The sequence below is a fragment of the Calypte anna genome, chromosome 17 (assembly GCF_003957555.1).
Source record: "Calypte anna isolate BGI_N300 chromosome 17, bCalAnn1_v1.p, whole genome shotgun sequence".
In the NCBI taxonomy this organism is placed as follows: Eukaryota; Metazoa; Chordata; class Aves; order Apodiformes; family Trochilidae; genus Calypte; species Calypte anna.
In genome coordinates, this window is record NC_044262.1 from 1,692,093 (window position 1) to 1,720,008 (window position 27,916).

Here is a 27,916-nt window from a genome sequence, read left to right on the forward strand (position 1 = left end):
CTGTCAGCTTTAAAAGGGGAAAAGCAAAACCCAGCCAACCTGGTTTCAGGTCCTGCCACGGACTCAAAGTCCCCAGACAGTTTGTGGCATTTGGCAGTCTCATTTCCCTGTTTTGTGAAAGGATTAATCTTCCCCTCTGTGAAGCTGCTTGCCTGTGCATGGGAAAGTGCTCCCATTAACAACATGCAAAATTTCTTAATTTCCTTCAAGAAAATAAATGATTGTGTCTTTGCCTGTCCTGGCCATCCTGTTTGGGGGAAGAAGACATCACTCTAATGGGCTGTGGGTGCAGCTCTGCTCCGTTCCCACGTGTGCTGATCTCTTATTTATTTTATAAATCTAACTATGCTCTGTGACAGCAATGGGTTAAAAAAAAAAAAAAAAAAAAAAGAGAGAGAGAGAGAGAGAGAGACAGGGTTGTGATTTGTTGATGGGTCATTTTTAAGTCCAAGAGTGCTAAGTTGCAATCAATCCACCTCGGCTTGCCCAGCAATGTCAGGAACGTGGGAGGGCAGGAGCAGGATCAGCGCTGCTGAACCCCCCCTGGGTGTTTGTTTCAGGAGCCTCTGGCTGTAGGACTGGGGATTCTCCAAGAAGTGAAAGCAGGCAGAGACTTGTGAGCCCCTTTGGACATGGGGGCTGTCATGGTCTGTGGCTTGAGGAAAGGCAAGTCCTCAGGGCTGCCAAAAGTCTCTGAAAAGTGAAAGAAATGGGTTTGTGATGGTAAATGCTGTGTGCCCAGGGAGAGGAGAACAGTCTGAGGGGAATTATGTCTTGAGTGGATATGTGGGTGTGGGACATAAAGGGATCAGTAACAAAGTTGTTCTCCATCATTTGCCTGCTGATCCCTGCATTCTTCTTGGCAAAAAGGGATGGAGCACAAGAGCTAATTCCTCCCACTCTGGTTCTTTGACATCAAGGTAGTGAAGACACAGGTCAGGTTAAATCTAACTGTCCCAAACAAGTCCAGGTAACAAACACTGCAGGAAAAACATCCCATGAGATCAAACAAGCAGCAGGAGAACAGCTGGAGGTGAAACTGTGTCCTCAGCCCAGGACCGTGTTAGTGCCTCTTGGTGCCTGGCACCATCAGCACCAGGAAGGATGAAGGGTTTCCTGCATCCTCCTCTCCCTGGCTCCACACCTCCTGGTCCCTGGGCAGATGTCCTCTGCTTGCCAAGAACCTGCAAGGTGTGTGTGCTCTGTAGGGTCTGCATGGAGCTGCAGAGCTTCTCACCCAAGGTGTCTGCCCCTCAGCCAAAGCATTTGGGAGTTAAAACACAGCTTCTGGTTGGGTCTGGGGAGAGAGGGATGGTTACCACTGCAGGGATTCCCCTCTGTTTTACTGGGAACCTGGAGGGCAAAAGAAATGTCCTGCTCTGAGTCTGAAGCAGTGTTTGCTGTGTGTGAGATGGGGAATTCTTTTAAATTAAACTATTTTGCAAGCACTTCCTTCCTGCATTTCTCAGAAGGAGGGAGGGGGGCGTGCAAAGAATGTTTAACTGCCTTTGACGGAGGAAAACTGAGGAAAACAAGAGATGCAATCCTAGCTACTGACCTTTTACTTGAGCTTGGTGATGTTTTTCAGCAGCAGAGCCTCCAGGGAGTAACAGCATCCTCCTTGCTATTGTGCTGCCTGCCCAAAAAGGGGGCTAAAGTTCAGCTTTTATGATGTTCTCACTCTGGGCTTGTGGGAAAAAGGCCACATTCCCTTTCTTAGGTCATACGAGTGCAAGAGATGACAGAGTCCTACAGTTTAACCCCAGGGCATTAGGCCAGTTCAGAATGAGACTGGGATAGACAGCTTGGTAAATATGCAGCCAGCTTTTTGGAGATTCACAGCAGGTGGGAGGGTAATTTACATTGTTAAATTAAAAGGCACTGATTTATTTTATGTTGGTGTGTTATTGTTTCATAAAAGCACATGGCTTGCCATTACTCAGAATGGATTCCTGCACTTTATTGTTAAATGCTCCTTTTCCACTTCAGCCGATGGTTACTGGAAATGAGTGTTGTCCACTAAGACAAAAACCAAGGGGTACATAAGCAAAAAACACAACCCCAGCCTCCTCCACAAGAGACTGCAGGTTTTTAGGGAATCCTCCATGGTTTTGAAGACTGAAATAATTGCAGTAGATGCTCTCAAATTGTCCTCCTTGTCTGTCAGACTGTCTGTGCCCTGTACCTCCTGGCAGGGGCTGCAGAGCCATTGGTCTCTTTGCTCCCAGGTTCAGTTCAGGCTTCTCATCTCAGAGCTGCCACCTCATCTTTCACTCAGCAGCTTCTGGTGTTTCCATCCACTGAGATTTCCTTCAGCATTGAAGATTTCCTTCCAATTTCCTTCAGTGTTGAAGATACTTCAGTGGATGCTGAGCTGGTGTTTCTAAATGGCCCAGTCCTGGCCATGGAAGGGTGGTTGTGCTTCCTGAAGAGTTGAGCAGAGGAGGAGGTTCTGCCTGGAAAGGCTGCCTATCTTAGGGACAGGTACTCTTTTAAAAAAAGTTGAAAAAAATCCAATCTGAATGGTACTGAGATCCATCTGTGCATCTGCATCCTTCCAGCAGTGCTTGCAACTCCAGCTCCAGGTGCTCAGCTTCAGCCTGGCTGTACTCAGCTGCAGCAGGAGAAGGGATCCTGTTTTGTGGCTGATGGATGAGTTTTACCTGAACTTGGAGCTGGTTGTTTGCCTTGTAGAATGTGTAAAACTCAACGTTGTACCTTGGAGGTCCTTGAAGGACACTTATTATATAATTAATAATTTGTATCTCTGCATTACAAGAAAAGAAGTAGGGTTTGACAGAGTGGAACAAATGCCAGTCTTGACTGATCTAGCAGCTTAACTGCAAGGGAAGGATCTTGCTCTCTGTCCTTGTCCCTCACAGCCCCATCCCCAGCCCTGGGTACAGAAATCAGCCCCTTCACTTCAGTGCTGCTACCCTGGACCCTTCACTGAGTTGGGTCAGTTCAATGGCCCAGCAAAACCTGATCTGTTTTTTATTTTATTGCCACTATCCCTGCTGACTTCCAGAGAGTGGTTCTGGCTTACAAAATGGGAGGCTTTGGCTTTACAGATCATTCATTTGATTTTATTTTATTTTTGCCTATTGTGAGGAGGTCTCTTTTCCTTTTCTTTGGATGCTCTTGGTTCTTAGCTACACAGACACAGGAAAGCAGAAGAATTTTTCTTAAATTGTTTTATTTGTTCTTGGGGAGAAAAAAAAAAAAGATTTTGTTACTGGTTTTCTCCCTGTGCCCCAGAAAAATCTTCTGTAAAGCAATTTTCAGCTTTGACTTCAAGAAGCACGTAGCAAGCTATCAGTAATTCAGCATTTGAAAAGTTCACGCAGTTCAGAGCTTTCATGGTTACAGAGGAGCTTTTCTTGGGATATTTCAAATGTCCTAGACACAATTAACAGAATTTCTCAGCAATGCAGAGAGTGCAAGCTGCAGACTCTCCAGCAGATGTAATCACTCAAGGAAAACTTTGTTTGGCTTGGCTGGGTCGTGCCTTCCTTCCATGCTCTTTCATCCTGCCGCTGCTCTTTGTCTCTCAGTCTTTTGCAGTCTCTCTGTCCATCTTTGTCTTTCCCTCTTTCCATCTGCCCCACATTCCCTTGCAGGCTGAATGGGACGGTGTTAACCTCACAACTTCCAAGACAAACAGTGAGTTCCATAGAAAGAGGGGGCCTTGGGCTGTCCGGGAGACTTCGTGGTCGCCCACTTCCTAGAATTAAAGGCTGGGAGTTGATCTGTAAGCCAGCCAAGCCAGAGACAATGATTGGGTTTCTGTTTTGTTCCTTTGATACTGACTTAAATATGTGCAGCAAACGGGAAAACACAATTTACATAAAAGCCAGGAGAAATCCACTTGACATAAAATCAAGTAGAAATCTGCTTTTTTACTCCAATCTTGTGTCTTCTGATAATGATGACACAGGTAGCAAAGCTTCTCCCTTGTTTCCTAAAGGCCTGTAGGAAACCTGGGCTGCTCCAAAAGAACTGATTTGCAACTGGAATCCTTACTGTGGTTTGGTTTTTCAGTAGCCCTGAGAAGCTGGGATTGGTGCAGCTGAAATCACAGGGGGTGAGTGGAGGCTGCCCAGAGATGTGGCAGCTCCAGGCACAGCTCATGGGCAAGGTTGAGAGTCCCTGTGGTCCCTGCCACCCAGGAGGGTCCTTCAATGGGGGGGCTACATGCTGGGTGTCCAGAGTGATGTCACCAGGGTACAATAAGTTAGAAGGAGTTGTTAAAACAGGTGGATTCACACTGATGTGAAAATGAGGGAGGTCAGAATCGTGTACCTGTTCTTGCTGCTTGCTTCTGGGAGACTTGGGGTAAAGAGCTTCAGTTCCCATTGCCCCTCTGTGGAGTAAGTGCAGCAGCATCCTGCTTCAGAAGCTGTAACTATAGCCTGAGGTGCAGCTTTTTAAGGAAACCAACACCTGCTCAATGCAAAAAAAGAAAGAAAACACAAGCATGGAGTGCTGCTGTCTTTGAAGTAACACCCACTGCTGGCAGCTCTTTATGGTGGTGGTTCCTTCAGCACGGCAGCCTTGGGGTGTGCCTTGGTCCCTTCACTGACTTGCAAGAAAGTGTTGAAATGCTCACAGTAAGGACTGTAAAAAGAGCTCAGCCTTGGAGACGAGCTGGTTTTCAGCATTCAACTGGAACGTGCTGCTGGGCTGCACCATCTGGATCAGTGGAGAGCAGTGATTGCAGCACCCAACCCTGCAGCATCAGTTGGGTCGCAGGTTCCTTCATTGATGAAAGTATAATTAGGAGTTACAAGGATCTCTCTCAGGCCCTGATAGATGTTTAAAATGCTCCAAAGCACCTGCAATGATTGCTGGGACTGAGTGAAAGGCCTGAGAAACAGTGCTTATTGCCAAGGCAGCCTTACAATCCAGCCCGGTGTCCCTGTCTAGAAGTGGGGCTGGTTCTGTGGATCCCACCCCATCGGGGGGCCCTGAGCAGCTTTTGGGGAGGTGGCAGGATGTTGCACACTAAGCTGTTTTTCTCCGTTTTGATTCAGCAGTGTAACTCAGTATCTCCCACTAAAAGGACTTTTCCATTGGTATTCATGGCTCATGTAACAGCTCCTCAACTGCTTCCTGCGGTTCTGAGGGAAAGGATCTTTCCATGCATAATTGAATCACATTCAGCAGTGCAGCACTTGGGTTTTTTTGGTGTTTTTTTTTTATTATTTTTTTCCCACAGAAAATCTATAACATCTTGTTAGTTAAATCTTATACTTTTAGAAATGTCAGTGGCTTTGCTTATCTCGCTCATTCAGATAAACACCTCTCAGCATCCTGTTTTTCTTATGTCATACGAACAGGAAGAGAACGATTGTTTGAGATGTGCGTCAGTCCCAGTAGTAACCAGGCAGCCACCTTACCCTCCCCGTTGCCATAGAAACCAACAAATCTCCTCAAACATGCTGATGGTGAGCAGACAGGTACCCTTTCTTTTCTACTTCACCTCCCAAGAGCTATAATCTCACCCATCATTGGCAGGACCTCTCAAAGACTTGATTTTTATTTTACCCGAGAGGATGCACCTGTACATTTTGCAAATAAAAAGCCATCACTACTTTTGTCTGAAGTAGCAGTGATATCTTTCATTCAGCCTTTTAGCTAGTTACAAAACCACTGAAAAAAATCAAAAGCAAGATGTTCAGACAAGTGTGTGAAGCACTGGGTAAGTTTTTGCCTGAGCCTTTGTATGATGTCTGGGATGAGTCCTAGAGAAGAAGAGTTTGGGCCAGCCAGCTTGGGGGAAAGGCTGTGCTGCAGTAACTTGAAGATAAGCTGGAGAGCTTTATGGATGGAGCCAGCAGATCCAGCATTTGAGGCACATTTTGGAGTAATTGGAACTGTTCCTGGCACCTCAGGATGGGATTTTCCAAAGCAGCAACATAAGCAGAGATATGAATGAAGAACACATTTGAAGATTCTTGCTTTCTGTGACAATATTGAGTATCAGTACTTGAGAGGGAGTTTTAATGTAACACTCTGAGATGTAATCAGCTATAGGAAGAAGGAATTCTTCAGTCTTTGAGTTCTACCATTTTATTTCATCAGTGAAAGCAGAGTGCAACTCAGTCTGCAATTGCTTCAGCATTCACAAATGGCTCTTCTCCACTTCCTTTACTTGAGTCTTTTAATTACACTATATGTAACCTGAAGAGAGGGTGAAAAGCTCCTTTACGAGCCATATTTTTGCTAGAAGAATGATATTTTCTCAAATTAACATTTAAAGCAAATCTGTTTGGTTTGCCACACTGCCCAAGGAGAGGGTGGGTCACAGGTGGCCACATCTGCTCTTCCAGCACAGTTGTTGCTCGTAGCTTGTCTGCCCATGCAGGAGGCAGGAGAAAAGGAGGAGTGCCCAAAGCTGGTAATGGTGCCAGAGACATCATCCCCTGAAAACATCCTGAGGGACAGAAAATAAGCCAGCTGTGACCAGGACCTGATGGCCTGGAGAGAGGCATCACTGTTGCCTGTGCCTTGAAGGAAAGACCAGAGAAGGAGCAGCAGAGGGAAAAGTGAATTTCCCTCTGACAGGAGGGAGATTTCCCAATGCCAGAGCTCAGGAAGGCAGCTGGGGACCAGCAGATGTGATGCAGGACACTGTCACTCAGCATCTGGGAGCAAGAGGTCACATACTGCTGGTGGATTTGTCTTCCTTTTGTCTTCCCCCTCTGCTCAGACTGAAGATGTGGAAGAAAACAGAAGAAAGAAGAATTTGTAGGTAATTCCTACACATCTACTCTTAGCAAAACTCCTTTCCCTGCCCAACACTGAGGTGTTTGTGCCCCAGCTCCCTTCAGTTCCCAACTCTTGAGTCCTCCTGTGCCAGGGATTGTGTTGTCATCTTGGTTTTAATAACCTGTGATATAACCTGTGAAGTTATAACCCATCTAACAGATGAGGAAATCATTAAAAGTGGTGCAGATTCCTTGCAAAAGGTTAAGGACTCTTATATTTTTAGGCTTTTATTAATAATCTAAATTTCATTACCTGCCTAGAAAGCAACTTCTTTGTATTATTTTTAGAACAGGCACTTCTGTAAAAATTGGTGCAGGGATCTTGCCAAGCCAGGGTGCATTGCAAGCATCCAAAAATTTCTTTGAGGTGGTGACCCACATCCATGTCCAGACCCATGGTGTGAGGTGCTCCCCTGTGCCACTCTGCAGTTTTGGGCACCACAGGACAGAAAAGACATGAAACTGTTGGAGAGCATCCAAAGGAGCACAACCAGGATGGTGAAGGGTCTGGAAGGGATGATTTCTGAGGAGGGGCTGAGGTCACTTGGATTGTTCAGTCTGGGGAAAAGGAGGCTGAGGGTGACCCCACTGCAGTCTGTGGGTTCCTCACAAGGGGAAGGGATTCTGCTCCCTGAGAGTAACTCATCATGGGCACTGTGTGAGCGTGTTCCCAAAGCTCTGTAACTCCTTCCTGAGGTTTCATTTTTATTTCTGTAGCTGGCAGGAGATCTGAGGGGCAGGTTCTGCTCACACACAGAAGTTGTTGCTCTTCAGGTGTCTGAGCACTGAGTGGGAGAGGAATGTGGGTGCCCGTGGGGCTAGGGGAGAAAAGGTCCTTGTTGGGAGTCCTGGGATGGAGATGCTCTGAGCCTGCAGCCACGCACAGTGGGGCTGGTCAGCAATTCTCCTTTCTCTTCATTGGCAAAAAGTGCTAAGAAAATAAAGAGGAAAATGTTGTCGGCTGCTCCGCTCAGAGAAGTGAGGCTTTTATTTTAATGAGAGTGCATTTTATTTGATCTCTGGTTTTTTTGGGGGGAAATGATGAATTTTATCCACTATGAAAACAAAACCCATGGTTATTTGTAAGGATTGTTTTATAAGAAGCATATGTGTCCTTTATTATTCTTTTGCTTGAAGTGTGGGGATTGTTTTCAGTTGGGAAGTTGCATTAGAAGAATGTGAACTTCTGACTCACTGAGAACTAGAGGATGTATTAGTGAAATTGTGAGGTTTCCTATGATGTTTTCATAACTCCTATTTCTCAGAATGAAAGGGTTCTCCTTTGCTCTCAGTAAAATAATGACTTTTACTGCCATTGAGAAAGACCAGATTCTTTTTCTAGAAAAACTTCTATTGCTTTCAGCACACTTCTACTCTACCCACTATCTTCACTTCCCTTTCTCCTCTCCAGCATGGCAGTTTCTCAGTGTTCTGCCTCTCACCTTTCTGCTTTCTCTCTCTGTTTTGACTTTATTTCCATAAAGATGTAGTCAGCAGGATAGGCTGAGGTATGGCTTGACACAGTGATCCCAGGAAGGGGTGAGCTCAGCTGCTGGCATCTGAGGAATTCCAGCTTTTCTCTAGAAGGATCAAATAAGAAATGCTCATTGAATGCTTAGCAAGATGCCTTATGATAAGCTTTATTAGAGAAAATATAATTAGTAGAGCTAAGCCTGTGATGTAATATTCCATGCTGTCATATTAATTCAGTAGATCAAAACCAGAGACTGCAATTCAGGAATCTCTGGCCTGTGCCTTGCTGTCATGCTGCATGCCAGGTACATCACTGAATTAGATGCTGCTCTGAAACCAAAATGTCTGAAAGATGACAAAGAACCATGAGAAGAAAAGCTTCCAGATGCTGAACCCCCAGAAAGTAAAGGAAAATGTTTTCTGCTGAGTAAAATTACTGTCTCATTTGAATTGAAATAAAGCATCTTATACAGGGATGGGGTAGGGGTGTGTGTTGGGATTGACCTCCCTTCCCTCTTGACTGAAACACAACCTGACTCTGCAGTTTGAATCACTGTCTGGACCATATCATGGCAGGGTGTAGGGAACACCCCTGGCTCACTCAGGGTGTAGGGAACACCCCTGGCTCACTCAGGGTGTACCTCATCTGCTGTAGAAAGATGCAGGGGAGAGGCAGCCATGGCTTACAGACCTCCTCACCTCTGGCAAGGGGCAGGAGCTGACAGGCATCTGAGGGTATCACAGGGCTGGAGGAAAAACCTGTGCTGTTTTGGGTTATTTTTCCTCCTTTTTTTCTCCCCCTTCTGTCTGGTGCCACTGACTGTGTTAGTGCAGAGAGTGAATCCCAATGTGTGAACGAAGAACTGGAGCAACAAGCCACAGATGCTTTTCCTACAGTAAACCTGGACTTGCAGACCTCCCAAAAGGCAAAACCTTTAATGTTAAAATTATAGGGGAGGTGTGTGGTGGATGTATGGAGTTTTTAAGACTGTGGTAGCTGTGTGTGGTTATTTCTCTTCTGAGATCTGAAGCGTTCTGGGCGGTGGAGTTCAAAGCTCTGTCGATTAGAAAGCTGGAGCTAAAATTGGAATCTGAGACAAAGGCTGGGGTGAGCCAGACATACCTTAAAAAGAAGGACCCTCTCTGTCTAGTTGCTTCATTTCCTTGGTGTTTGAATTCATCTCAACCCATGTAGTTCTACATTTTAAATGTGTATTTGCCCTTTGTGGGAGACAGAGCTCAGGAGCTGGCAGCGGGGATGGAGAGTGAGTTTTGGAGCCTTGGAAATTGTGCTAAAGCAGAACAATTTATTGCTTCTGAAATGAAATAGTTTAGTGACATCTGATCCTCCTGTAAATCTTGCACTGGAGGATTCAGTGGTGGGATGTAATTAACATTTAAATTGATCAGGCAACATTCCTCTGCCTGTCTGCAGATGCTGCTACCGAGACATTTCCCTGGGAGGGAATAGCTCTGGGGACCTTAATTCTTAGAGGGAGTCTCAGCAGTGCAGTCTGTGGAGGTTGGAATGAATCACCAAGTGATTACTTCTTAGTCATAGTGTTTTTGGAAAAGAACTGTTATCATTCCTGGAAATATCTGTTTTTCCAGAGGCACAGACTCCCTCATGAGAAAGTATTAAAGAGCCTTTGACCCTCTTGGTGCAGGTGCACCTGAAATAGCAGTGGACCCCCTCTAGTCAGTGGAAATTCAACCCCCCCCATCCCCAAGGTGGTGCCAGTTTACAGTTCAAAGTAAGTTGCAGGGATGGAGAAGGATGTGTTTGAGCTTTGTCTGGGTCATGGTGTTATTTGAACCCGATTGATGCTCCTGAAAAAACTCAGCCTCCCTTAAGCCAACTGGATGTGACTGAGCTGCTGAAGACAAGGTAGCCCAGGGCCATAGGTGCTAAAGCCCTTCCTTTGGTACTGCTCTTCTTCCCAGATTTTCTTGCTATTTTGGAGCTCTGCCTCCTTGGCTGCCTGCTAAGTTGTTTGGGTTTTTGATTCTTTCTGACAAAAACGACTGTTTTTACTTCTTCACTCTCAATTATAACTTCTTGGATCCAGTGCTGTGTCTACTAAGAAAACTTTGTGACTTTCATATTCAGAAAGTTAATTGAATGAGAGCAGGGAAAAAGTGGCCTTGGGTTTGCAGAGGATGGTGGCTGTCTCAACATGGTGGCTCCCATATCAGTGTGGACACAAAGTGGGAGATGTAGGAAACATGATCCTTGGCACTGTTTGGAAAAATCCAGGCAAATTACAGCCATGCCATTAAATGTCATTTAGAACATGTGTTCTCAATAAGAAATGGAGGATGGAGCAGGGATGCTGCTGAACCCACTTTGCAGGATATTGCATTGATCAAGTTGTGACCAGCTGAAAGCCACCTCCTGCCTCTGTAACAGCTTCTGAGGCACCAGTTACCCCCCACAGTCCCCCTACCCCCCAGAAGCCAAGGAAAAGGATGACACTGGTGTTGCTGCAAGGTTGTATTTTACCTGGATACACCTAGGATGGAAACATGAACAGTTCTTCCAAAAGAACCAGTAACAAGCAAGAAGTTTGCCTCAAATTGACAGCTCTGGGGAATGTGCTGTGTAGGGATGCTCTGTGTAGGGTGGTCTCTTGTCCTCTGGATTTCTGACATATCCCTGTTTTGTTCCTGGGTTTGTGGGAGGCCTGGTTTCCCTCTTGGGTTCTGTCAGTGTTAAGTGTCTCTTGGAGGTGAGTGTGCAGCACGAGGGGTGCTGTGACAGGACCAGACACTGCTGCAGCAGCATAAGCCTAATGGGTTTTAAAAAGTGATTAATTAATCTGTATCATAAGCCTTTGGGTTGGTGACTGTTGTAGCATGCATGACACCTCTACACATGTAGTTATGCAGAATGTCAGGTGTCTCTCCCCAGACAAAACCAAGAACAAATTACTGGAAAAGCCTCCTACAGAGGAAGATGAGAATGGCACTGCCATGTCCTGCTGCCTGAAGGTTTTCTGTTTATTTAAAAATAATATAGCAGCTTTCTGTTTCCATCTTTTATCTACCAGCTTTTTAAAAATTATTATTACAACCCAGAATTGTACAATGTGTATTGCATAATACTCTATATTCTACAGCTGGGTTTGTGTCTTTTAAATGTCATTACACATTGTCAGGAGAAATTCCAAATGGAATCATTTTCTGAATTGTTATGTGTGCTCATTAATAGCATGCACAGCAAGACAGCCTAGAAGGTGTAAAAATAGGTGAGTTTCTGTATAGGGATTTTGTGACTTTTGCATTAAATCAGCCTGTCCCTAGCAACTCAAAAGCCCTCACCAGAAAATTCCTGCATTATTTTTTGCATCATCCCAGTGATACCACAGCTCTGCCCTGCCTGCTCTTCTACTCATTAAACATACACTTGGTGTGAGTTACAGACTCATGGAGACAGAAATATCTGGAACTTTGATTTTCCTTGCAGAAAAGTATCTCAAATTCACAGAAATTCACTCAGATTCACAGAAGTTTTCACACAGAACAGATTTCAGGGATTTACTGGGGTCCAAGGCACACAGAACAATAGATAAAAGTAAAAATGCACTGATTGTTTCCTGGGTAGTTTGATTTATTAAATATTCCATTCAGCATTTTAAAAAATCCTGTTAATTTGCAAAGCAGAGGTGGAAGCTCTCTGCCTAGAGAAAACTTAACCATTAGCATTCTGTTCTTGACCTTTTCTGCCCATGAATTTCAGCTGGATGGGGGGGGTGATGCTGCATTTTAGCCACTTTTTTTTCCCCAGTCTGTATCTTTTAATTAATTGACTGTGATTCTTCCAGCTCCTGGGCCATGGGGCCTTTAATGGCTTTTGACACAAAGAAAAAGTGTTGAGAGATTTTTTTCATTGGTAAATTTCTCCTCTGGGGCTGAATGTCTCACGTTCCCCATGCAAAACACACCAGGAGCCTCAGTCCAAAAGTGGGTTTCTCTTGCCAGGCTGTTTCAGAAAAAAAAAACCCAGTGAATAATACAGCAGAATTTTGCAAGGATGCAATAGCAAAACCACTGCTTTACCTCACCAGCCCACGGGCACAGCTTTTGTTGTGATCACAGCAGGTTTTGAGTGATGTATGCACAAAAGAAAAAGAGAATGAACAGAAAGTAGTTTATGGCTTTCCTCAAAGGCACTTTTCTAACTCAAAAATACAAGGCTTGTGGTTTATATGGTTTTGAAATGTAACCACATATATTGAGAACTGGAAAAGATTTTGATTTACCATCTCCTCCAATTCTGGGACCAGATTCGGGGCAGAGGAGATTTATTTTCGGGATGAAAAATGTTGAAAGGAAATAGAGTAATGTGAAAAATGTTACAACAGGAACTTATTATTTGGAGAAACTTTCAGATTAAGAGATCAAGGTCATTTGTGTCTAGATGGAGTGGGTGCAGATCTCCACCAAAGTGCTGGAGCCTTGTGTTTGTGAAGCTTTGCCAGATATTTAATGGTCTAAAACCCCTTTTTTTGAGCTGTGAAGGGCTCTCACTGTTGGGTTGGGCATTTTCCCTTTGAGTTTGATCTTGGGATCAGATGCCTGGGGCAGACCTCAGCCTCTCCATCCTGCTAGGTCAGCCTGCCTGTCCTCAGCTGGTTGCAGCAGGGAGCTGATGCTCTCCTTCTTGCCAGGCTGTTTTTTTACACTGTTTTCCATGGCCTTATCCTTGGTTTGTTGGCTTTGCTCCTTGCATGACCCTTGCTAAGAGCTGGATGCACCTTCAGATGTAGGAGTCTGCAGATTTTGACTTTTTTCAGAGGTGGAGATTCTGAGTGTTCTTGGTATGACATAGAAAGGTCTTCTTCTGGCTTATCCCTACATTTCAGGCACTGTTCTGTCACTCATTTAATATGGGTATCTTAGTAATTCCTGCTTCTTGCTCCTGCTACAGCATCTGGAGGTTACTCCAGAATTTCCCTCTCCTTGTCCTCTGAGTTGAGCCCAGATGCACTTGTGGTTCAGTTACAACCATTTGGTTTTCAGTCACTTTGCTTTGTTCTTTTTCCCCCTTGTATTTCTTCTTCTCTCCCTTTTGTGTTGAGCAATCATTGCTCTCCAGATTTGCTCTGGGAGGCTTATGAAAGTCCCTGTAAGGTCCTGTCCTTTTCCCTTGGGTATCCTCACATTAGTTTCCTGCTGTTTTCCCAGTTCTTTTTTGGATGTGGATGGGCATGAACCTATCTGGTATTCCAGTGGGAACATAACAATCCTTTTTTTTGTTTCATTGTCCATGACAGACACTAATTTTTTACTTTTTTGGGGTGCCAGGAGAACCTTGAAGATTCTAGTTCCCCAAAGAGCTCCTGCAGGAGAGAGAAAAGATAAATTATTCATTTCTTACAGGAGCCAGAATGATTTGGACCTTCATATTTCTATCTCCTGCCCTCGTTGGAGGGTAGGGAGGTACAACAGCTCCATACCCACCATACCCAGCTGTCCACTCTGCTGGGACTGGGCATATTCCTGCTGTGTTGTCTCATTTCTGTTTGGCTCCAGAAGTCACAGTTGGGTTATTTTGTGATGCTTTTCCTCTGATGCCATTTTATCCTCAGATAGCTCCCAGGCTTTGCCAGGTAAGGAAGGAAGCAGCACTGTACCTCAGTTCATATTTCAATGTTTTCTTTCCTTGGTCCATCCCCATTTTGGCCTCTTTTTTAGGCACAGACTGAACAACAGAGAGCAAGTTCCTTGTGGTCAGGCCATGCCAGGAGGGGGGTGGTTGCCCTTCTCCTGCCCATGGCCTGATAACCACACCATGGGTGCTTTTCTGTCCAGGATTTGGGGGGTTATTTCCTACCCCCCTGTGCTGGCAGCATCCTGAGTCCTTTAAAACTGAGCAGGGAGAGGAGAGGTTTCCCTGAGCCTGGGTACTGAAAACTGGTGAGATTGGATTGCAGATTCAGGGAGGTAAGGTAGGAAAAAGTCACATAAGAAATGGGCTTGTTTTGTTGATTGAGGTTTTAGAAAGCTGTTTAACAAGTTGAATTATTGGCTGTATCAGAAGTGAAACATGGCTCTCCTAACTGCTCTCATTTCCTGTATCATTCCAGCTTGTTCACTGCATTAATTACTGTGCAGATTTACAGTGGATTTGGTTACACACTGGGCTGCATTCTGATTTTTTTTTTTTTTTCCTGTGTGTGTATAAATTTATTTGGGAGTCAAGCCAAGGGGAGAGTGAGTACAAATGTGGGCATGTGCAACACACATGGGCTGAATCTGACTGTTAGTTGCTAATTTTGTGTAGGAGTGGGGATCTGGGTTTTCTTCTGTTTTGTTCTAAAAGGAGATTATCTTTTTTCTGAAGCAGAAGCAGTAGCTGAGCAGAGGCAGCGTTTGGAGGGTTCAAGATTTCAGAACAACCAGAGATGAGAAAAAAATATTATCTTAAGAATTGTAAATGTGGCATTTTCAGTTTGGCTGGTGTTTGCCAGAGGTTGGGGGATAGTGGGAATACTATCATTCTCTTGGCTCACCCAGTAATCAGCTTGCTACTTAAAATATTTTATAAATGCAATGCTCAGAGTTTAGTTGGACGAGGTCGAGCTTTTCACAGTTGGAGTAGCTTTTTGTGACCTGAAATATGAAGTGAGATGGGATACTAAGCATGAAAAGTTAGCATTTGGAAAGGAGCCATTTAGGAACCCTAGAACACAGAAGGTGATTGAAAGGATCTTTCCTTTTCAGTTTAGCATTTTTCTTTTGGCTTTATGAAAACACAAGAGGAGGAGCAGTTAATATATGAGGAGTGGTTTTGGACAACTCATTCAGATTTTTAAGTTCATTGTTCACCTTTAAACTGTTGGTGCAGTAGAAGATTTTAATTCAGAATATTCTGAGTCATGGCTTTGTGAGTAAATGGTTGTGAAATAAATAGAACCAGATATCAAAAATGTTACTGGCTATAAAATGAAATATTCCTAAACATTTGATTCAGAAATACTGGTGTGATGAATCCTGGTGTGATGAATCATACTGGCATGGTGAATGAGGAGAGATGAACAGCTGAATGCCAGTTCAAAAGTAAAAGAGAAAAAATTCCAAATAACCTTATTTTGAAATAATCAGTCACTCTTTTCCTAGCTTTGCCACTCATCACAGCCTCATTTCACCTTTCCTGAACCACTCCAGAGCCCAATCTGCCTGCAGCCCCATGGCTGCCCCACTGCTTGCCCTGAGGGATCTGCCCATAGAGTCACCCACTTGCATCTTCTGTTCAGGGGGTGGGATGAGGTTAACACATTCAAATTGTTTCATTAAAAATTAACATCTTGGTGATCCTTTCCAACCTGGGCAAAATACCTGCTCTTCTAGGACAGTTTTATTTTAATATTAAAAGGGAAGGAGTGTGGGGGGGACTGCTGGGGATGTATTTGATGCATAGCAGCAGCATGATTTAGTTGTAAATGCAGCACTACAGCTTTTCAGTATTTGAGCTCCTTGTGGGTGTTTAGTTAAAGCCATGCATGGATGATGTCTGTTATTTTGTTAGGATTTCAGAGTGAGGGATTTTAGCACTTTAATCCTGACTGACAGTTGGAAGGTTGGTGGTTTCAAACACAGTGGCACAGAGCTGATTTCTCTTCAGTGAAACAATGCACCAGTGTGTCCAGGCTGCCTGTACAGAGCCAATAAATCTGTTTTGTTTTGTTTTTCTCCCTCCTTTTCTCTCTCACCCTCTTTCTTTCTTTCCCCTCCTCCAGGCCAGGACCCACTCCTGTTGCTGAAAACCCTTCAGCCTCTCTGGACAATGAAAAAGATGAAGAAGGTAAGGGTGAGCCTCCCCTCCATGCTGCAGTTCATAACTGCATGCAGAGCATGTCCAGACACAGAACACTTAGGTCAGACCTGCAATTCTTCATGACTGCTTTCAGTTCCAGCACCCAGGGGAAGAGCCTCTGCATTTGCAGCAAGATGTGAAAAGAAAAGGTAGCTCTGTGTGATGGGGAGCAGCTCAGGGGCTCATATAAAAGAGCTGAAGTTTACAGGGCTGAGTTACAGAGGAAAAAAAAAATTCAAAGTTGCTTTTGTTTTCTTTTAAACACTTTTTAATCCTTTAAATGGAGGCTCTTGGAGGGAGGGAGAAGAAAATTTCTAGTAGCTGAGAAAACGAGGGTTGAAGTCAGTAAGAAAAGGCCTCTTTGCCAAGTGGAATAATATCAAAGCCTTCATATTCTAAGTATTTTTACCATTTTTTCCAACTTAGTTTGGTTTTGCCTCTTGTGGTGAATGCAATTTACACTCTATGTCTAAAATTAGTGCTGCATTTTTAAACAGCACCCAATGAGCTCGAGATGGAGATTGTTCACAGGGAGTAAAACTCATCTAAACTTGGGAGCTTGAAAACTAACAAAGACACGAGATACATCAGCTTAGTTGTGAGTTTCCCATGTTTAACTCCAAGTTGTTCAGACAGGTTCATAGCTGAGATACTTTTTTCCCAAAAGACCCAGAACCTGCAGCTCACCACATATCCACATGGAGTGTTTCCTGTGTGAAATGTGTACCTGGGTGTATGGGCTCCATCCCTGGGGTGTTCAGTCATCATCCTTGTCAGCCTCACTTAGGCTTTCCATTCCTGACAGTCTGCAGCACAGGGGTAGCACAGTGTGAGAGGTGCCTTTTCACTCACCAACATAGACTTGAGCTCAGCAACTCTTAAGCTTTGAGTTTTCTATCATGTTTTGTTACAGTTGGAGGAAAAAAAAGTATTATTTGTTAGGTCTTGAGGGCAGCTAATCCCACAAAACAACAGTAGGAAAGAGTAATCATCAGAATTTCTGTACCCTGGGATGTGTATGGATTGTGAAGAAAAATACTCTGAGAAAGGCAAAGCCTCCCATTGATGTGTTCTTGGGCAGAGATCACCACAGCTTTCCTGCTGAGGGTGGAAAATGTGGAGGATCCCCATGAGTCACCCTTGAAGCTCCACTTACTCCCTTTGTATCTGGAGTGGTCATCCCAGAGAGACCTGTGGTTTTGCAGAGCTGCAGCTCCCTGTGGGGCAGGTCTGTGTCCCCATGGGCAGATCCAGGTTTCTGAACCAGGAGGATGGATTTCTGATCCAGGAGGAGAGCACAGGGAGGAGAAGGATTGTGGTGGGACCTGGTGGTGGCACAGCAGCCTCCAAGGTGAGGACCACAGGAATGTCCCCAGTGGTTTCTGCTGGATGCTCCTCATGCTGTCCCTGAGGTTGGTTAATCCAGGCCCAGGGCATTGCCACCCTTCAGCAGACACTGTTTTTGACACTTTTGTGCAGACACTTTGCTGAGAGGCAGCTGCTGTGGGGTTGTGCTGTTTTCCAAGCCCACCAGCATCCAACCCTCCATCTCAAATAACCAAGGGGAGTTCAGTTGAGTAGGACTTGCTCTGTTCCACTGATGTTTGGATGGTAGGGAGGTCCCTGGCTCCTGGCAGGCTGTAGTCAGTGCAGTTTGGTTACTGGGGTGAATCAGCCCCTCTGACCATGAGCAGAAGGGTACCTGACCACAGTGTGACCTCAGTTCTGGAACAGAGTTGTAAGAAGTGGTCATTTCCTACATAGGAAAAACAGTTTGGGAAGCATCAGCAGACTGCCCTGAGCTGTGTAACTGGAAATAAAGAACCAAAGCTGAATGAAGTCTGTGTAGTCTGAGCATCAGCAAAATTTTCCTGTTCCCATGATCTGTCAGGCTGTAGAAATCCCCCAAGGAGTATTCCCTGCCATGGGATTCAATTGAAATGGAAATAGCAATTACACGTTTGAGAGGAATCCTTCCCTGGCAGAGAGAGCAGCCAGGCAGCACAACACTCTTTCCTCTCTGATTTAGGTGTCTCATGCCATTTTTTAATTTCTCTAATTTTTTCCCCCTCAAACCATACATACCACAGGTTGTAACCTTCAGATTGCTGGGAGGTTTTGGAGGAGACTTTACTCCTGTTTGTCAGGGTCTACCTGGTACAGAGTCAAGACAGGCTGGATAACAACAGTGGTTGCTCCTGGCAGTGGTGTTTGGAGATGCTCTGTGTGAAAGCAACCTTGGAGCTCACCCTGCCAAAGCCCAAGGAGGAGCTGAGAGGTGGGGTGGAAGCTCTTGTTCAGTCTAAATGTGCTGAGGTGGGCTTGGGGGGTGAGAGGGACAAGAGGGGCCTTTTATAAACAGTCTGATGGAGTTGGTGAGTTGCTTTGTTTTCCTTTGGCTGTTGTGTTGGATATTTGTGGTTGGATAAGAGCTTGCCTTTTCCTGCTGCTGAATCTCACAGTGAAGCTGGAGCCCTTTGTTTAACATCTCAAATTCTTGCCACAGGGAAAAATACTTACAGAGAGAAATCTGTTATCTAAAGTCACATCTTTGTTAGTCATCATTTTTTTCATGCTGCGTTTGGTAATCTAGTGAGAAAGAAAAAGTTTCTGTCGTAGGTTTTGTGGTTTTTCCAGACATGAAAGACACCATGGAAAATAACTCTTCCAGTAAATATTGTCGATGAATAAAAAAGAACAAATTCATTAGCAAATTTGCTGTAGATTTTCTCTTATTTTCCATGTCATTCCCCAAACTTTATGTTGTTTCCATTGGAAGCTGCAAGCGAGGCCATCATATACAGTAAATTACAAGTGCTGGCTGCAAGCAGGAATGAGCATCTTTAGGGTTTTGCTTTTTTGCCAGAAAAGAAAGAGAGCAGCTGCTCTGCTCTTGGTGATTTCTTGTTTTCTGTCTCTGCTTTTGCCTTGCTCCACGCTGGTACATGTACCATGCAGTGAAAGGTCCTCTGTGGGTACTGAAGGATGCCACTTCTTCACCCTGCCAACCCCCCAAGCTCCTTGGAAACTACTTCAAATGTAAACATTATAAAGATATTGCTCAGTACTGCTAATTTATCACTTCTACCAGATGGGTAGTAAGTAGCCTATTAACATTCACCAAGTGAATGTCCAATTCCTTCACATTTCTAAACACATCACCCTGGGATTCCTAATGCCATGGAGTTTTCCCATGTTCCCAGCCCCTTCCCAGTGGAGGTGTGCAGTGCCTGACAGTCAGTGGCAGGGGTAGTTGACAGCCAATACCCTTCTTCTTGTGTAGGTCTGAGTGAAAGGTTCATAGGTGTGCAGGATGGCAGCCTGACAGAGGTGGAACTCTGCTAGTTCTTTCTTTTTAAGCTCTTGTGTAAAATCCAACCAATTTTGGTATGTCCAAATATTCCTGTTACAGTGAGGAGCATTATGGTGTTGTGGCTGAAGTGGGCATGGAGTCAAGGTTGGTGGCACAAAGATGATGAGGAGGGGTTTAGATGCTTTATTGTTTGTAGGTCTGTTAGGTGAGTGGATTTTAGAGCCCAGTTTATCTACCTTAAATATTGCCATTTTCCCAATAACACCCCATTCTCCAGCTCACTTCTTTTCTTCTCCTCCCCCAAATCCCGAGCCCCTTTGTCTGCCCCACAGAACAACTTCTCTGTCTTTATGGGATAATTAGTGTGGACAATTGCTGCTTTTCCCATTGGGTTTGAGGTGCAGTGAGCCATGAAGGAATCTGTAATGACATGAAAAGTCACTGGAGGCGCGGATGGTGGCTGAATAGCAACAGTTACCTCTCTGAATAGATTAAATAAAAAAAAAAAAATAAAGCTTTGTGTTCAGCTGAGGGAAGGGAGGATTCACTAATCTTTTTGTACATGACAATCTGCTTTTGTATCTCAGCTTCAGGAAGAAATCAGGCGGGGCTTTGCAGAACTGGAGGACCCATTGGCAGGACTCCTGGACATGCTGGAAGGCAGCGGTGGTTGGAAGGGGAAAGGGCATTCCCTCGGGTATTGCATCACCACCGAGCTGCAGCTTTGGATAGAAGAACATCCTGCTGTTCAACAGGTTTGAAAAAGAGAGAGCAAGAGAGCTGGGAGAAAGGAGAGTTTCATGTCCCTCAAGTGTCCCCAGTTTCACTTTGTTCCATAGTCCAGCATCTTCTCTGTAGTCTCATAAAAACGTGGTGTGATGAGGTGTCAAGTTTGTACTGAGCTGTTGTTATCTCTCCTATGCTGGCCTGAAAATGAAATAGCATCAGAAGCTGTGATACGAGAGCTGCTTCCCCTTCCAGGCTGGGGTTTCCATCTCTCCAGATCAAACCACTTTGATCAAGCACTGATCTTGCAGCCTTTGCCTGGATGGAGGCTTTCCCACTGGAGCTCACATCCCTGCTGTCAGGATAAACCCAATTGCAGTAATCTACTCTGATATTCTTCCAATTCTGCAAATAAAAGCCTAGTTAGTGTATGATTGCTTAACTCCTGCCATATGGTGAGGAGCTTTTATCATCCGGAATGCAGAAAATGGTAACAGTATGACTGTTCAGCAGCTGAATGATTAGCTTTGTAACACTGGGTCATCAGATTATACCTCCTAATGTTTACCATTCCTTATGCCTTCATATATTCTGACCTATTGAGATTTTATCTTTTTTTTTTTCCCTATGATTTTGGCTCTGAGCTGCAAGCTATTTTGTATTTGTGCTGTTTCATTTCCCATTTTTCCAAATGTCTGCTTTTAGATGTTGAGCTCTGTCATTACAATATCTGCAAAGTGCAGTGAAGTCCTACTGGCTCTGAAATTCCTATGTCATAAGAGCATGATCATATAGGAACACAAGGATTAATACTCCTATCTGTGCATCTTTTGATGATGCTTTTGCTTGTCCTGCCCTTTTTGCACCCAGGAGCAAGCTTGGGAATGAATATTGAATTCCTGTGCCTGATAGGTGAGAGATCTCCCTTGAGGGGAGTTTCTAGATTCAAAGATTTTCTGCTGGAAACTCGAGGGGAGAATTTCTAATTAGCTGTGTTAGTAAAAGAGGGCATTTTTCCAGTTTCATTTTTAATTTTGCACAGGCCATGTGCCTTTTCCAGAATTATCCTGCGAACATTTAGTGTTTTTAAGTTGGATGCTGTGAAAAAAATGTGTATCATATTGTTCTGATTTCTGCTTGCAGACTTCATGGGGAAACTGGAGAATCCCTTCCCAAGGCATTGGCTTATTCCACTCTTTAAAAAAGCTGTATTCTCACCTGCCATTGAATCGTAGCCATCTTTCCTAAATCTGTGTTTGATTTTTTTTTTTTTTTTTTTTTTAATTTTTGTTTCCAGTCTGGCATCAAGCTGAAGAAGCTGCAGGCCCGTGTACTCAGCATCCTAGCAGAGTGCCCAACTAATCTTCTTGACCCTCTGATTAGCATTTACCAGCTCCATACAGCAGACCGGAACTATTTGCTTGAACATGTCACTCATCTTTATCAGCAGGGCAATTACAAAGAGGTGGGTCATGTCTTTCAAAGAAATTTACCTACACAGCTCTCTGGTTCTCTCTTAATGTCTGTGTCCTTTTTTTTTTTTTTTGGATGCATTTCAATGGGAATTCCATTTCTTCACAGCAGCTGCACGCTGTGAATGCTGCAGCTTAGCGTGGTCCTCCCGTGGACACGAGGAGGCTGTGTTCAACCTCAGTTTTTCTAATAGCTGAGTACAGAATGCCAGGGAATCCTTTCTCTATCCCTTTTTTGACCTTTGAAAGCAATAGGTTAATAGGGTTTAATTTGGAGAATTTAAGGGGATGCTTGTGTTTCTTTTTTGTTTTCCTTGTCCTTGGCAAGAAAAGAAGGGATTTTAGTAGCTGGTCATAGACCTGCTGTGCTATCTCCAATCTGCCTGCAGCAAGGAGGGTTTGGAAAATCTTTCTGTTCCCACATGATTTCCAAAGGGTCCTGTCTGAGCTTCAAAGCCTCTTTACCATTGAGGCTCATACTCAAGATGTGTTACTGATGTATTTGAGTTGGCATGACTGACACAGTTCACCAAAGCCAGAATTTGATATGTTTACCCTGTGGTTTAGAGTGCTTGCAGCATCTTGGGCATCACCATGATGTCCTGATAGCCTTGTGGGTGTTCTCATAAGCAAACTACAATAATGAAATGCATTTCTTCCTTTGCTTAGTGCAAAAAAGCATAGGTTTGGGGTTTTTTTTAAAGGATGATGGTTCACTTTGACAGTGTAGAACAGCTTGATCTTGTTTAGCAACATAAAAAAATGAAATAGCATTTTAAAAATTCTATTCAGCAAAACCAAATTCCCAAGTGAGATCATGGAATTCCATTCCTGTTGATTTCTTTGAATATCAAACAAGGGTATTTCATATCTGATCTGTTCACGTGTAGGTGCTTGAATCTTACTCCTCCTCAATAAGTTTTTGAATGTGAGTTGTTGAAAAATCTACTAGAAAAGTGTGATTTTTAAGTTCATGACTCCAAAGATATTTATTGTTGTCATTAGAAATGCAGATTTGGTTTTGGAAAGCTCTAGATTTTTTTTTTTTTTTTGGAATTGTTTTTCTGTTCTTTCTTCCACAGAAGACCTCATTTACTAGTAATTCCCAGTGTGAAGAACAGGAAACCTCAACTGTTGCTTACCCTCAGCCAGGACTTTCTTCTAGTTTTGTTTTGTTGCCAGAAGGATGAATAGAATTATCTTCAAGAATAACAGGAAATCTTTTACTGCCCATGGGGACTGGTCATACCTAAGTTCATAGAAAATAACCCCCAAAAACCTGGAACTAGAGCTTTGAGCAGTTGCAGGGGGCTGTGGTGGATCTCTCCTGCTCTTGTCTTGCTTGTAAAGCAGCTTGATATGGAGGATTTTTGGCTGTTCTGTCTCTCACCTGAATGGACAGAAATTCTTATAAATCCTTACTGCCATTATTTATTTCCTCACTGTATTTACACTAAAACACCAGGCATTTATTCTAGAGCACTTTAATTCCCTTTGCCTGTTGTGGTGCAGGTGTGTGGCACGTGTACCCTGGAGATCCCCAGCTCTGCTCCGTGGCCCTCACAGAGGTTTTGGAGAAAGATTTCTTCAGAATCTGAGATCCCAGAGATCTCCGGGGTCTGCCATGGTGGTTGGTTGTTTTTGTCCCTGCTTTTTGAGAAGAAGGGGTCAAAAAAAGTTTGTGGCTGGCAGGAGCTGGGGGTTTGCAGTGAGCTGCAGGGAAGGCTGCAGGGTGCAGATGTCCCGGGTTGGGGATAGGGTCAGGGTTAGGGTTAGGGTTAGGGTTGGGGTTAGTGGCAGGAGGATTCCCAGCTGGTGCTGGTTTTGGATGAAGATGGTTTGTGTGGAATTTTGGTTTAGCAGCCCATGGTGCTGTGGTCAGGAGGCACCTGAGGGAGCGGCAGCCAGTGGATGGCACTAGTGCTCCCGTGATGGAGGAAAAGAAGCAAGACTTCAAGGAATGGGCAAGGGACATCCAAGTGGGGTTTTTCTGAAGCTTCTGGCCCCATTTAGGGGTTTTCTCCCTTCTTTTGTGCCCGGGCTTGGCAGCTCTTGGAGGAGCAGGGCAGCGTTGGGGCCGCGCAGGAGCGGGACGGGGGCTCCCTCAGCTCCGCTTGGCGTGAGGAGCCGGAAGGGTTCAACGTTCCCGCTCAGGTAGCGTCAGGTGAGGTGTGGGGGCTTTGTTCCCTCCTCAGAAACCCCCTGAAGCCACTGCAGGGCTGTGTGGCTCCTCGACCCGGGCTGTCCCAGGCCACGGTGGGAGCCCGGTCGGGCCACGGGGCCAGCGGGTTTTGTGGGAAGGGCGGTGGTTGGGTGTGCGTCCGGGACAATGCGGGGATTCAGCAGACCGGGGGTAATGCAGCGCGAGCGGGGCTGTGAGAGGCCCTGAATAGGCCAGGCTGTGCTTGAGAAGAATGAGGGGTAGGCAGAAGGCAAGCTAGTGTTTCATGGTCATCTTATGTTACACTTCAGCCTTTCAAAGAGTGTCTGGGGCTGGTTGAATGAACCTCTCTTGCACCGCGAATGCGGGAGCCTAAAGACAAAGGGGACTCTTGTCACTCGCAGGCCCCTTTGGGGAATAAAAGCCATTGTCACATGAACAGGGCAGTCTGGCAGGCTGTGCATGCTTCAGTGCCCCATGATATCGCTAAGTCTCAGCAGAAATCACATTCAGGGCCCTGTCAGCTTTGATTAGCGGGGTCTCATGACTTAATGTGCTGCGATATTTCATGTCTAAGGGTGGCGGCTGTCTTTCTGTGGGATGAATGCCCTCTATTGTCCGCTGAGTTATTTTATTTACATTTTTTTTAAACAGCTTATAAAGGTAAAAAGATAGCTGCGCTTAAAGAAAAAAAAAAAAATCAAATTCCTTTGCTTCTGGATCAGTAGTGAGTTGCTGCTCTGGTCAGATACAGTGAAACTTGTTTTCACAGTCAGCATCAAAGTTCTCATCTTGTTTAACAGCTTTATAGTAAATTCTGAACAGGTGGCAGTGGAGCTGGGTTTAGGAAGGAAACAATAAATAATCTTTTTAGCCTCTGACAACCAGAAATATTCCTGGGCCTGAGAGAGCTCCCACTCCTGTGTTGGTGACTAGAAGAATTTTTCTTCTCTTCATCAGTTTGGTTCTTAAACAGGAATATTGGACTAAGCTATTAGTGGGGTATTCAATTTTTAACAGTTTTTTTTTGTTATTGTCCATTCAGATTTCTCTTTTTTCAAAAGCAGAGTGTATTTTTTTCTACTGATGTTTCATTTGTTGGTTTCTACAAGTAATGAAGGTTGATTCTTTATATAAAATTCAGTTGATAGTTGCTCTTTCAATTAAGATGATGTGTATTAACTCTTAAAATTTATTTGTTACAATTTGTCATAAAATTAGTTGGAGTATCCAGAGTAAAGCTTTGTAGACAAAGAATTCAAAGGTTTTGCCAGCAATGCATACTACTACAGAAGTAATTTGATAATTCAGTGGTAAGGAAAGCTGATCAAGGAGTTAAACTTGAAGGAATACAGAAATGCCAAAGAAATGCAAGTTCAAGCACCAACATGACCTTCAGTTTTCAGTGTAGTGATGTTTCAAACACTGATTGAGGGATGTTATTGTTTGTGGTCCTACTTCATAGGTGGTGCATGAGTACACATGGGGTGTTTTTGCAAATCCGTCGATACAGATCAGGGTTAAGATTGATTGAGCACGTCAATGGTTATTCAGATTTTGGATTTTTTTTTTCTGACTTTTTTTAACTGTTCCCAGGACAACAAAAACACACCTGATATTGCTTCTTTACCCCATTTACCACCTCAACTACACAGACTTTTCCAGCTCTTACTGGACAAGTAAGAGCTGTATTTAAAGTGTGTGCATTTGAGTTGCCTTGTTTCTTTTAAATGAAAAATAACAATCAGTAAGAAAAACAAAGAGTATTGTAGGGGATGTTTCCCATGTAAAGATGTCAGTCTCCCTTTTTTTCTGTTAATTTACTGCTAAAGGACAGCTCTAATGGTATGTTGCCTGCTGGATCCATGCCACCCCAGAGCAGAGGTAGCCAACCTGTGGACCATGGACCACTCTGCTCCCAAATTCTGTAGCCACCTCTTCTGTCTGTCTGGGGAAGTGGTTAGGAAGGAGCCTGGGTATTGCTGGGAAATAATAATTCACATGTTAGCATTTGGAGGATCTGGTGAAGGTGGGTGGCCTGTGCACACAGGAAGCTTGGGCAGAGCTCTAGAGGGTCACTCATTTGTGATCACTTAAACCAGGTTTAAAGCTGCTCTGAGTGACCTGAGAAAGAGAGGGAAAGTGTTTGTTTCAGTTCCCTCTCCCCTTCACCTGTGCATATGCATGTTCTGGCCTTGCCTTGTAGCTCTCTCTGTCTACCTCAAATTCTTTAGATGGGAGTGACCTTTCACTACTTCATTCTGACGTTCTCGTGGCTTATAAAATATGTTCCTGCTCTCTTGAAAGCAGACCTGAGAAATCTCATGTTTTTCTTGTTTCTGAAGATCTTCCTGAAGGCAGCTGCATAGATTGTATGCTCTTTAAGTAGGAAGTATTTAAACATCTAACCTGATCTCATAGACTGTGATGCACTCTGAGAGCTAGAGCAAAGCTGATTAGCCACAAGTTTGAAATGACTGATTCCAAAATACAAAACAGATGTTCCCAGTTGATTAGTACATGGTGTGCCTTTTATGCAATTATTTCTATCTACTACGTATCCAGGCTTTGATCACTGTGATTTTCTTGAATCTGACATTTGTCCTCCTGAGAGTTCTCGCTCTGTTCTTTGGTCTGTTCTCTGGGTTTGCAGAAATTCCTTTACCATTGGTTCAGAAATACTGCACTAAGTCGGGCAGAGGCATATTTACCTTTGTGTTGTCCCAACATGTTTGCAGGGGAGCTAAGTAATGCAGGAGTCATCAGAACCATTTGTGTCTGTCCTGCATCATCACTCCAAGCAGTGCTACCAGCAAGAGGTCATTCCTCTGATGCTAACCCCACCGTGGGAAAATTGCCTAAATTGTCAGTGTAGACACCACCCAAGTGCACATGCCCTTGCAGATAAGATCTTGTGTGGCTTCCTGCATTTCATACTGTATGTGGAAAGAATAGTAATTTTCAGATGAGACAGAGCCACTTGCACTCAAAACAAGTAGAGAGAATCAGGTATATTGGTTCAAGGCACTCAAGGGTTGTGTGTTCACCTCAAAACCCCACTTTCCCATACCCTTGGTTTCCCATACCCTTGGTACAAAGGTACTTGCTGGTACCCTTGTTACCAGCAATTGCATGACTGGAGGAGTGGTCTGGTGCTCATGGCCTGGCCTGAGTGCATCAGGTTTAGGTAGATGGGAGAGGACCCATCCTATGGTCAAGGAACCTAGGTGAATTTTTAGATATACTTTAATGTAGTGTTGCCTGGCTTTGAATTCTTCCTCATCCAGCTATTCTTTGGTGTATTTTTATGTGCTTATCCATGGGAATGAAACAATTTTAAAATATCCAAATGCAACTGGAGGAAGAGTGAGTAGTCCCTGATAAGCTGTCAACACATCAGCCTTCATCAGAGCTATTTCATAGAATCCCAGACTGGTTTTGGGTTGGAAGGGACCTGAAAGCTCATCCAGTTCCACCCCCCCTGCATGGGCATGGACACCCCACCAGCCCAAGTCCCACCTAACTTCAATACTTCTTCAATACTTCCAGGGATGGGGCAGCCACAGCTTCCTTGGGCAGCCTGGGCCATGGTCTCATCCTGTTCCTGCCAGGTACCTTGGGTTTCTGGTCAGCTGCTGACCTGGGGAGGTATCTGCTGCTCAGGGTTTGTGTTGGTCCAGCTGGTCCAGCTGGAGTTTGAGGGCCTGCAGTTGGATTAATGGGATTGCTGGCTTCCAGCTACCCTGTCTGGGCTTCCAACCCAGCTTGGAGAGTGAAGCCCTGCATCTGGGGAAATCTTGGGTGGGAAGGGGGATTCTCCCAACTTCAGTTGTGGCATGCTGGCTGCCTAATTAAAGTGTTTGTTTTCTACCTACAAAATGAGTCTGCGAGTGAGGTGCTGCTTTGCTGGAGATGTTATCATCTATAAACAGACTGTTAAAAATAGGGTCATTTTACACAAAACTTGTTTGTGGAGTGAAACAATTCAAAACATGATAATAACAGAACAAAATCTTAAAATAGCTTGAAGTCGAGACCACAGCCACAGCTGCCAAACACTTTCATCTTTATTACAGCTACTCATATCTCTTCTCTTATTATTCCTATTGTAAACACACTGATTTTATCTAAGTTGTCCTCACTATTCAGCCAACCCATGTAACTACACCCTGCAATCCAGCC

The 27,916-nt window shown here is 44.3% G+C and overlaps 1 protein-coding gene across 7 annotated transcripts in view; it reads left to right on the forward strand.

Annotated features, from left to right (window-relative positions):
* EXD3 (exonuclease 3'-5' domain containing 3) overlaps positions 1-27,916 on the forward strand; it is a 215,484-nt gene that overhangs the window by 45,610 nt on the left and 141,958 nt on the right. For 5 of the 7 annotated variants that reach the window (XM_030461428.1, XM_030461425.1, XM_030461429.1 and 2 more), the window contains 3 exons: positions 15,986-16,050; positions 19,963-20,130; positions 21,399-21,566. In XM_030461428.1, coding sequence (XP_030317288.1) covers positions 15,986-16,050; positions 19,963-20,130; positions 21,399-21,566 — 401 coding nt within the window. Of the gene's footprint in view, positions 1-5,339; positions 5,460-15,985; positions 16,051-19,962; positions 20,131-21,398; positions 21,567-27,916 lie in introns of those variants that run through there. The other 2 variants (XM_030461430.1, XM_030461431.1) reach the window with 2 other exon arrangements.